Source organism: Pyrus communis, chromosome 1 (assembly GCF_963583255.1).
Source record: "Pyrus communis chromosome 1, drPyrComm1.1, whole genome shotgun sequence".
Taxonomy (NCBI): domain Eukaryota; kingdom Viridiplantae; phylum Streptophyta; class Magnoliopsida; order Rosales; family Rosaceae; genus Pyrus; species Pyrus communis.
In genome coordinates, this window is record NC_084803.1 from 32,835,456 (window position 1) to 32,846,745 (window position 11,290).

General features: G+C 39.0%; 1 protein-coding gene across 1 annotated transcript; it reads left to right on the forward strand.

Annotated features, from left to right (window-relative positions):
- Nucleotides 1-6,580: 6,580 nt before the first annotated feature.
- Nucleotides 6,581-9,497, forward strand: LOC137743600 (delta-aminolevulinic acid dehydratase, chloroplastic-like). Its single transcript, XM_068483529.1, has 12 exons — nucleotides 6,581-6,966; nucleotides 7,112-7,223; nucleotides 7,330-7,403; nucleotides 7,489-7,557; nucleotides 7,638-7,721; nucleotides 7,829-7,898; nucleotides 8,010-8,065; nucleotides 8,175-8,296; nucleotides 8,465-8,536; nucleotides 8,632-8,713; nucleotides 8,792-8,869; nucleotides 9,164-9,497. Exons 1-12 carry the CDS (start codon nucleotides 6,682-6,684, stop codon nucleotides 9,329-9,331), a joined length of 1,272 nt encoding a protein of 423 aa, XP_068339630.1. The 5' UTR covers nucleotides 6,581-6,681; the 3' UTR covers nucleotides 9,332-9,497.
- Nucleotides 9,498-11,290: the final 1,793 nt, after the last annotated feature.

Sequence of the window (11,290 nt, forward strand, 5' to 3'; positions counted from 1 at the left end):
TATATTTGACTCCTTATCGTATGGCTCCTGCTGAGTTGAGGGAATTAAAAGTTCAGTTGCAGGAATTAGTGGATAAGGGTTTTATTCAACCTAGTACTTCACTTTGGGGAGCTCCAGTATTGTTTGTGAGAAAGAAAGACGGAACTTTGAGGTTATGTATTGATTACCGACAATTGAATCGGGTAATGATTAAAAACTGTTATCCATTGCCACGTATTGATGATTTGTTTGATCAGCTTCGAGGTGCTTGTGTATTCTCCAAGATTGACTTGAGGTCTGGATACTATCAGTTGAAGATTAGTAGGGAGGATGTCCCTAAGACTGCTTTCAGGACTCGTTATGGTCATTACGAGTTTCTGGTTATGCCTTTTGGATTGACGAATGTGCCAGCTGCTTTTATGGATTTGATGAACCGAGTATTCCAGCCATATTTGGATAGGTTTGTTATTGTCTTCATTGACGATATTCTAGTGTACTCTAAGTCTAAATCAGAGCATGTTCGACATCTTACCTTGGTGTTGAAAAGGTTGAGGGAACACCAACTGTATGCTAAGTTTAGCAAGTGCCAGTTCTGGTTAGATCAAGTTGCATTTTTGGGGCACGTTATTTCTGCTCAAGGTATCTTGGTGGATCCTCAAAAGGTGGCAGCTGTGGAGAAGTGGGAGCAACCGCGAACCGTCACTGAGGTGAAGAGTTTCTTTGGTTTAGCAGGGTATTATCGACGGTTTGTGAAGGATTTTTCCATGATTGCTTTACCACTGACGAGCTTGATGAGGAAATATGTTAATTTTGAGTGGGATGATAATTGTGAATAGAGTTTCCAGCAGTTGAAGTATTGTCTCACTCATGCACCTGTGTTGGCGCTCCCAGACGATAGTGGTGATTTCGAGGTCTATAGTGATGCTTCCTTGAATGGTCTGGGATGTGTGTTGATGCAGCGTGGTAGGGTAATTACTTATGCCTCACGACAATTGAAGCCTCATGAGTTGAATTACCCTACGCATGATTTGGAGTTAGCAGCCATCATATTTGTGTTGAAGTTGTGGAGACATTATCTTTATGGAGAAAAATGCAAGATCTATACAGATCATAAGAGTCTTCAGTATCTTTTCACGCAGATGGATCTTAATCTTCATCAGCAGAGGTGGTTAGAACTGCTTAGTGATTATGATTGCACGATTGATTATCACCCTGGTCATGCAAATGTGGTAGCTGATGCACTTAGCAGGAAGTCTCAGGGCCGTATCAATGCGTTGTACGCTAGTCGCGTTCCTCTTCTGGCAAACTTAAGATCCACAGGAGTGAGGTTAGAGACAGAAGATCAAGAGGTGGCTTTACTTGCTAATTTTCAAGTTAGGCCAATTTTAGTTGATCATGTGCTTGAAGCTAAGGTAGCTGATGAGGAAACTCAAGAAATAATCCAAGCAAGGAATCAGGGGAAGAGGAAAGACCTTAGAGTTCGTGAATCGGATGACATGCTTATGCAGGAGGGTAGGATGTTTGTGCCTAATAATTTAGATTTAAAGAAAGCAATTCTCGATGAAGCACATATCTCAGCTTATGCTATGCATCCAGGAGCTACTAAAATGTATCATACCATTCGACCATTTTATTATTGGCCGGGTATGAAAAGGGAGATAGCTAAGTATGTGAGTAGGTGTGCCGTGTGCCAGCAAGTTAAAGCTGAGAGAAAGAAGTCGTTTGGGTTATTGCAGCCGTTTCCCGTTCCAGAGTGGAAATGGGAAAACATTACTATGGATTTTGTGTACAAGCTTCCATGTACGCATAATGGTTTTGACGGCATTTGGGTGATTGTTGATCAGCTTACTAAGTCAGCACATTTCATTCCAGTGAGGGAGAAGTATTCTTTGGGCCGATTAGCTGAGTTGTTCATCTTGAAGATCGTGAAGTACCATGGTGTTCCTGTGAGTATTGTTTCGGATCGTGACCCAAGATTTACTTCTAAATTTTGGGTGGCTTATCAGGAAGCTTTGGGTATGAGGTTACTCTATAGTACGTCATATCATCCTCAGACAGACGGACAGTGAGAGAGAACTATTTAGACGTTGGAGGATATGTTGAGATCTTCGGTGTTACAGTTTGGCGATGCTTGGCACAAGCGGTTGGATTTAATAGAATTTGCCTACAACAACAGCTTTCATTCGAGTATCGGCATGACACTATTCGAGGCGTTGTATGGTAAATCTTGTCGCACACCCTTGTGTTGGTCAAAGGTCGGAGAAAGAGTTTTGGTGCGCCCGGAGATTGTTGAGGAGACTACTCAAAATGTTTAGGTAATTAAGTCTAACCTGAAGGCGGCCCAGGATCAACAAAAGAGCTTAGCGGACTGGCATGCTACGGACATAGTGTATGACGTTGGCGATTGGGTATTTCTGAAGCTTTCACCGTGGAGAGGTGTTGTGCGGTTTGGAAAGAAAGGTAAGTTGAGTCCTAGGTATATCGGATCGTACATGATCACTGAGCGAGTTGGTGAGGTGGCTTACAGGCTGGAGTTGCCTTCTGAGCTAGCTAAAGTACATAACGTTTTTCATGTGTCTATGCTTCGACATTATGTTGCGGATCCATCTCATGTGATACCTCCTCAACCCTTGGAAATTAATCCGGATTTGACTTATGATGAGGAACCAGTGATGATTCTGGATTGGAAGGAAAAGGTTCTGAGGAACAAAACAGTGAATTTGGTGAAAGTTTTGTGGATGAATCATTCAGGGGATGAGGCTACTTGGGAGATTGAAGATCGGATGAGAGATTTGTATCCTCGGTTGTTCTTTAATCGCTAGTGGTTGTTATGAATTTCGGGACGAAATTTTTTTAAGGTAGGTAGGTTGTGACAGCCCATCCCAGATTTTTCGTACTGTAGGGGTAAAATGACGGTTTTGCCCCTAGTATTTTTGTTTCGTTGTTGGTTATTTTTGGTTGGTTGTTTTGGACCACACACACACACACCCACATTCATCCTCATCCTTTCCCTGTCCCGTATCTGTCTCTCTCTCCCTTTCCTTTCTTCCTTGTACGGACAAGAACCAAAGTGTTCAAAAACGTGGTAGATCGAGGAAGAAAACTACATATTTGTGCTCATGAGGTCCTTAGGAGTTCAACCATACCCATTTCAGGTAATGGACCCTTCATTTTCACGTCGAACCCGAGATGTTCAAATCGGGGTACTGTTCATGCACATGTAAATTCATGTGTTTTTGGGAATTTCAAGTTTGTAGGAAGCTTGGTGAGGTCCTTAAGAGGCTCGGGGTGGTTCGTTTGAAGGTTTTGGACGTCAGGATAGTGAGTTGCAGGTTTGGCCGATTTTGGTGGAGTTTTCCCGACAAGATTTCGTTGGTTTTAGTGCTTGAAAGTGGTAAGGATTTGTTCCTCTAGTTGTAAGCTTCATTTTGGTACCAGAAATTTGGGTGAAAAACGAGCGAGTGATTAAGTTTAGAAATTTTCCCGGTTTTCCGGCGATGGCGGCGGCGCTGGAGGTTGGCCAGAGAAGACGACGGAATATTCCTAACGGCGTTAACGGAATCTGTCAGACTTAACGGAATATTCCTGACAGCGTTAACTGACGTTGTCAGTGTGCCAGGCATGTGCCTGCGCGTGGGCGGCGCATGTGGCTGTGCCTTGGCCGGCGCGTGCGGTGTCAGAAAATTATTTTAAAAATATAGGGATGTTCGTGAGGTTGAGTAGATCACGTTGGTGTATTCACACACCCCATTTAAGCATTGTATGAGAAGTTTTTACCTAGTTTGGGTTATGTGCTTTAAAATTAACGTTTTTATAGTTGTTTCGCATATAGGTGAGACCTATCCCGAGGACGAGCGCAGTCACTCGAGGCAAGGGGGTTAGGACCCTTCTACATACCAGTGAGTGGGCTTTTGGTTTTCCGTATATACCTATATACTTGTGATTTTCCCAGAAAATGAAATTAAACGTTTATATGTTTTATATGCCATGCATTATGTTTGCCCGTTTAATTATGCATTATTAGTTGCATATATATATATATATATGTATGTTTGGTGCTGCAGACACACAGGTAAGTGCCAGGTAAGTTATGGTTTATGTTTATGTTTAGTAGTGATTTGAGATGCATAGAGAGCTCATAACCTGCACCCCCGGTGTTAGTGCTCCCGCCCAGAGTAGGGCACAGTCCTTCACGTGATGTTCACCTCCCGCACCACACGCTCATCTTGGATCCAGGTTAGGTGCACAGTCCTATCGTACATACCACTATAGGTGGTTCCGACTGGTAGGTGACCTGCGATTATTCGCCCAGTCTTCACGTGATCGTAGCACTTGAGCGTATTTATTTACACCCAGTCCTGTCGTACAGACCACTTTAGGTGGTTCCGACTCGTGTGCAGGTATAGTTAGTGAGTTGGGGATTTGAGCTCTAAATTCAGCCGTACAGGTCATGTTAGGTGACTCCGACTGACAGATTACATGGCATTGATTGACATTACCTAAGTACTTGCATTTTGTTTAGAGGCATTCGACATGGCATATTTCTGAGCATGTTTATATATATATATATATGTGCATACTCTATTTTCTGGGAAACTATACGGGTTTTACGGCGAGGGGTTAGTACTATTGAAATTGAAATGATTTCGGAAAGCTTTGTTTTTGCCCACTCACGTTTTCTGTTTTGCGCCCCTCCAGGTTCTAATTTGAATAGCTTTGTTGGTGGCTCTCGAGGGAATTTCGGCATATCTGACAGATTATCACCAGAGTAGGACCACCTTTGGGTGTGTTTATTTAGTGTTTGTTTCCTCCGGACTGCACTAGGTCTTCCGTGCTTTGAATATTGTTTTTCACACTTACGCTTGCACATGTATGTTATTTACGCAGTGTATAGCTTGGTTTTTATTTATTCATACTTGTATTATTATTTCTTAGCTTCCGCACTGTGCACATGGTTACGTCACTTCCACGTGACGGCCAGCATGCCCTGATCTCGGTCGGAGTGTGTCATAAATTATTTTGCATGTATCATTACATAATTTAGTAGGAACTTATATTGTTATTGTATATATGTTGTGCAAAATAATTCACCTATGTTATATTTAAAATATTGATAATTTTGAATAAAATAACTTTTTTATATTTGTAGGATATACTAATTTACCTGTTAGCATCATGTGAAAACAACTATATAAGGAACATTGGTATCATGTAAATTTTTGTTATTAAATGCATAGGAATCATGACATTTAATTTTTTATTTTTTTTTTCAAATCCCCATTAGGTATTTGAAGACATTTAATTGAATGAAATAATGTAAAATAAATGTAGATAATGAGTGAGAGACCCAAAGTAAGTGTTATTAGAGGTAATTTGGACATCCAAAAATACAAATTTTGCCAAGTTAAACTAATTATGGATATTGCTTAGTTGGAGCCTAGTCATTAGGTTTTTGTTAGAGAAATTTACCATGATGGATTTTAGTTAAAGAAAATTGAATTCTAAAAGGTGAACTCATAATTTTAAAATAACATATCTCACTTACAACTAAAGAAGTTTACTATTAAACTGTGATATTAGACGGCAAATACTCAACATTGCTTTGAATCTCATCAATGGAGTAACGTACAACCATGGTGCTCCTCTTCACCAAATTTCATTCATCAACTCACTTTGAATCTCAATTACTATTATTTTTTAATAAGTAAAATTTTAACATGTCATAAATATGTCATTTTGTGAATAAAATTATTGCATGTATTAATCAACAAATGTACGCCATTATTTTATGTGTAACAAAAATGATTTGACATTATGTGATTTATTCTTCTCTATATATTCCATGTAACAACTACAGAACAGATGAAAAAGAGTTAACAAATAAAAAATCGAAAAGAGTGCATTATAAGAAAAAGAAAGTGAGAATATTAATCTCCTTTAATTTATATCTCTCTTAATCTCATTATATTACTACCATATGAATATTTTTCATTTTTGCTTTTAAAATGGAAAGGAAAGGAGAGAGCACGTGGGAATGAGAGTGGGAAGAGAGGTTTTGTTTTTTATTTTTTATTTTTAAATATTAAATATATGTTAAAATCACATGTACATGGTACTTAATAAAAAATAGTAAACTTTAGTTTTATGAAATTATATTATTACCCATCATTTTTTTTTCTGTGATAGAAGACTAAATAGTCTTTTTACTATTTTTTTTATTGACAAAGAGCTCTATTAGTAAATAGTTTAAATTAAAATGACTGAAAACGTTTTTGGTGAGAATATATTTGGATTCTAAAAGCATTTGAAATGCTTCTTGCAAGAAACACTAGTTAGATACTTCTTGAAGGAAACACTTCAAATGCATTTTTACTAAGAGCTGATTCCAAAAATAGTTTCCTGACAAATACTTTCCTGACAAATGCTTTCAATCGTTTTAGAAGCATAAGAAGCATTTGAATTGATTTTGTAGATTTCGTTTGCACATTTATTAATAATTAGGTTAAAAAATAATTCACTCAAAAGCGTTTTTAATTATTTAAAAAATAGCGGTAAAATGGTGATGTAAAATATGAAATTGAAGAAAAGGGACCAAACTGATACTACAACTACCTTTCAAAACTCAATTCATCGGATCGAAGAGATAGAGTGATCCTCTGTCAGCGTCTTCGGCCACCTCTCTTTGTGAAGCATTTTTAGCTCATGGCTTCAACAATTGTTAACGTGGGACCCATCCAGGGTCTGGATTACGTTGGTCTCAGACCCGCCAAACCTCTGAAACTCAATTCGGGTCTGATCCAAATCAAGACCACCCGCCCACAGCGCCTTTTCACCATAAGAGCCAGCGACGGCGATGGATCAATCGGGAAGACCCGGCTCAGCGACGCCGAGTGCGAGGCTGCCGTTGTCGCAGGAAACCCGCCGCAAGCGCCGCCGGCGCCGCCTAAGGCCGCCGCCCCAGCTGGAACTCCAGTAGTGTCTTCGCTTGTGAGTTCCCGACTCTCTAAACAATTTTTTTGTGTTCGAAATGCGAAATTGTGTTCTGGGTTTTGATGTGTTTTCGTTTTGCATCAAATTTCACATTTTAAAAATTTGGGTTGTGGGTTTTGATGGGGATCGATTTTTATGCCAGCCGATCAGTCGGAGACCTCGCCGGAACCGAAGGTCGCCGTCGCTGAGAGCTGCGTTTCAGGAAACAAGTTTGTCTCCTGCCAATTTTGTGTATCCACTTTTTATCCATGAAGGTTGGTGCTTCCTTGCAACTCAATTTGGTGCTAAAAAGTTTTGCGTTTTACAATGTTTTCATGCTTAAGCCTCTGTCAATTCTGCATTTCTGTGTAAATCTTGCAGGTCAGGACGACGCCCCTATTGGGGCAATGCCGGGATGTTATAGGCTTGGGTGGAGACATGGACTTGTGGAAGAGGTGAGGTACCTCTAACTCATTAGCTCTTATCTGTTCTGTTTAAGCTTATTGTTACTGGTTCCGAGTAAGATTTGGTGTGGAGCAGGTTGCAAAGGCTCGAGATGTTGGTGTCAATAGTATTGTGCTTTTCCCCAAAGTTCCAGATGCTTTGAAGGTTTTACAATTACTCTCGTGCTTTTGCTCAACTGTTCTGTTGAATGTTGTAGTATAATTGGATTCGTTTCTGCCTTTTAGAATCCAACAGGTGATGAAGCGTACAACGATAATGGATTAGTGCCTCGAACAATACGGTTGCTCAAAGACAAATACCCTGATCTTGTAAGTTTACATAGTTTGTTGAGTCTTTTAAATCAAGTTGGCCTTATGTATTGACGTGTTCTCATGTGTGGGAGAATGTCATGTTGTTTAATTGTTGTGTGCGTCAGGTTATATACACAGATGTTGCTTTAGATCCATATTCCTCTGATGGGCATGACGGTATTGTCAGAGAAGATGGTAAGTCACATATGCCATGACCCATGAGAACTGATCTTTCTAGAAGAGGTATATATTTCGTTCATACATGCATTTTGTTATTGATTACAAAGCTCTTTTTTGATGCTGTAGGAGTTATTCTGAATGATGAGACAGTACATCAATTATGTAAGCAAGCTGTTTCCCAGGTAACTGTGGCAGATTAAGTCCTATATGTGTAATTTCTTAGTTGTGAATTATGTTGAATTGAGATATGTCAGTAACCTACTGTTTAACGTGTTTACCTCTTATCAATAGGCCCGAGCTGGAGCAGATGTTGTGAGTCCCAGTGACATGATGGATGGTCGTGTGGGAGCTATTCGAACTGCTCTTGATGCTGAAGGTTTTCAGCATGTTTCTATCATGTCTTATACAGCAAAGTAATTCGACTTGTCATTACAATATTTCTTTTGTTGATCATTTAAGGAAATTTCATTATTTTTTAAGAACATGTCATGCACTTTTAGCCATTTCTTACATGAACTTTCTGGAGTTGCACTTGCTGAGATTTATACTTGCATTGAAGAATGTACTTATGTTTCAAACAGGTATGCAAGTTCATTTTACGGTCCATTTCGGGAAGCATTGGACTCGAATCCACGTTTTGGTGACAAGAAAACGTATGTAGTTCATTGGAGTTAAACCTTATGCTAGTTTCAAATATAATTTAGCTATTGCTGACTTGACATATAAAATGTGGTTTGAAAAACAAAAGTTATCAGATGAACCCCGCAAATTATAGAGAGGCTATGGTTGAGGCAGATGAAGATGAGTCTGAAGGAGCCGATATCCTCTTGGTTAGTGTTGCTTGCTTTAAATATTTTTCCGTATCTACCCAATGGCAGCTAGTTCTAAAACTATGAAATCGTTCACAGGTGAAGCCTGCTCTACCATATTTAGATATCATAAGATTACTCCGCAATAACTCTCCTCTGCCTATAGCTGCATATCAGGTGAGTCTTGTCATAAATGATCTCCTTTATTCCATTGTGCCTTTCCTAACAGGAAGTTTGTTCTTGCTTTATTCCATTTCAAGCTTCAAAAACACAATTTACACTTCTTGAATTGATACGTATGCGAGTCCTGGAAACATGTCTTGTTTATTTGAAGCTAGACGATAGAATAGTTGTAGTGAGTTTTAAAATGTTATTGTTTCCTATATTGTGTACTGATTGATTAGCTAGAATCTCCTTTCCTGGCCCGTGTCTGTAAAATTGTTCTTATTTTATGTAAAATCATCAATGCAGGTTTCTGGTGAGTATTCAATGATCAAGGCTGGTGGAGTTCTGAAAATGATTGACGAAGAAAAGGTTATGATGGAATCGCTCATGTGTCTCAGAAGGGCCGGTGCTGACGTAATCCTCACATATTTTGCCCTGCAAGCTGCCAGAACTTTATGCGGTGAGAAGAGGTGAGACTTGTAATCTAGGAGATTGTTTATCGAGGAAAACCATCGAAGATTTCTGGAGCTTGCATTGTAAGTTGTAGAATGAAGTTCGTTTGTAAAAGAATGTGATTGACACAGAGTTTGTTGTTCAGACAAGAAATAAATAATTGTAGCTTCGAACTTTGGGTGTTTTATACCTTGTTCATTGTGTCAAAGTTTAATGTGCGCCACCGATATCATTACTCTTTTAGGGTTTAGTGAAAAAGAAACAAAAAGAAATATTCTTTTAATTGGTACAATGATAGTATCTACACTAAGGGATGAAAAAGTAGGCCACAATGGGTTTGTGAGAGCAAGTCCACCCCTAAAAAATTGTGCCAGCATTCAGCCCATTTAATCCACTCTAGTGAACAGTGATAGACCTAATGAACAGTAATTGGCCAAAAGCATCTCCATTCCTAAAAAATGCATTGGCACAAATGATCCTCATCCTTACAAAATGCGCAAGCACTCAGCCTATTTAAAATATTATTAGTTTTTTTTTTAATAAAATAATAAATTAAAAAATGTAGTTTTAATTTTGGATAGAATTTTTAACCAATCTTGTCACGCCACGTGTCATTATCCGAACATACTATTTGATGGATAGATGTCTAATAAGATTTTCAACCAATTCCGACGTGCCACATGTCACAATTTGTTTACAATAATTTAGCTAAGATTTCAATAAGATTTTCAACCAATTTTGTCATGCCACGTGTCATTATCCGAACATACTATTTGATGGATAGATTTCTGATAAGATTTTCAACTAATCCAAACGTACCACGTGTCACTATCTGTTTATAATAATTTAGCCAAGATTTCAATAAGATTTTCAACCAATCACATAGTGTCATGTGGCATTGTCCAGAACATCATCCTTTCCTTTTTTTTTTTTTTTTTTTTCCATATAAACCCTACATCTCTACATCCATTTTCATTCACACACCAAACTCAATCTTCTTTTTTAGCTCCGAATCCTTCGTCATTGTTTTTTAATCTTGAGTTCTTATAATGTGTTTGTCAAGGAGATTGTATGAGCAACAAAAACAAGTGTTGGCACAACAAGAAGAATTGTTCAATCTCGAGGAAGGTGAAGATAAGGCTTTCGCAATGGAAGAGGATGAGGATGATGAACATAAAAGGCTTTAGGCCTCACATTCCTGTCATGTCATGGAAGCTATGGCTCAGATAGCCAAACCCAGATGTGCCGCAAACTTCGATAAAAAAAAGGAAAGACGAGGTAAAGATTTCTTGGAAGATTATTTTATTCCCTGATCATATTTTTAAACGTAGTTTTAGAATGCAACGAAGTTTGCTCGACAAAATCATGAGTGCTATTTGCAACCATGATCCATACTTTGTGCAAAAAGATGATGCTTTTCATGTTCCAGGTCTTATTCATGAGCAAAAAATTATAGCTGCCTTGTGAATGCTTGCATATGGAGCATCTGCAGATCAAGTGGATGAGATTGCGAGGATGGGAAAAACAACTGTTCTGGAGTCCCTGATGCAGTTTTGCTTTGCAATTGAAACCCTCTACACCAATGAGTACCTCCGGAAACCCACGCCAAGGGACATGTGAAGGCTTCTGAGGAAGGGTGAGATGCTAGGCTTCCCTGACATGATTGGAAGCATTGACTGCATGCACTGGACTTGGAAAAACTATCGAAGTGCATGGCAAGGAGCTTATGGCAACAAAAAATGAACCAAAAGTATCATTTTGGAAGCGGTGGCTTCATTTGATACATGGATTTGGCATGCCTTTTTTGGTGTTCCAGGAGTTCTGAATGACCTAAATGTCCTTACCTAATCTCTAGTGTTCGACGAACTGCTGCAAGGAAAAGCGTAGAGATGCACATATTGGGTTAATGGCCATAAATACGACGGAGCATACTACCTTGCAAATAGCATTTACCCAAGGTGGACAACATTTGTCAAAACA

Bases quoted from the DNA above. Each gene is read 5' to 3' on its own strand.
- LOC137743600 (XM_068483529.1), top strand. From the start codon at position 6,682: ATGGCTTCAACAATTGTTAACGTGGGACCCATCCAGGGTCTGGATTAC. The intron at 6,967-7,111 runs GTGAGTTCCCGA...TTTTTATGCCAG, and splicing joins CTCCAGTAGTGTCTTCGCTT to CCGATCAGTCGGAGACCTCG. The intron at 7,404-7,488 runs GTGAGGTACCTC...GGTGTGGAGCAG, and splicing joins GACATGGACTTGTGGAAGAG to GTTGCAAAGGCTCGAGATGT.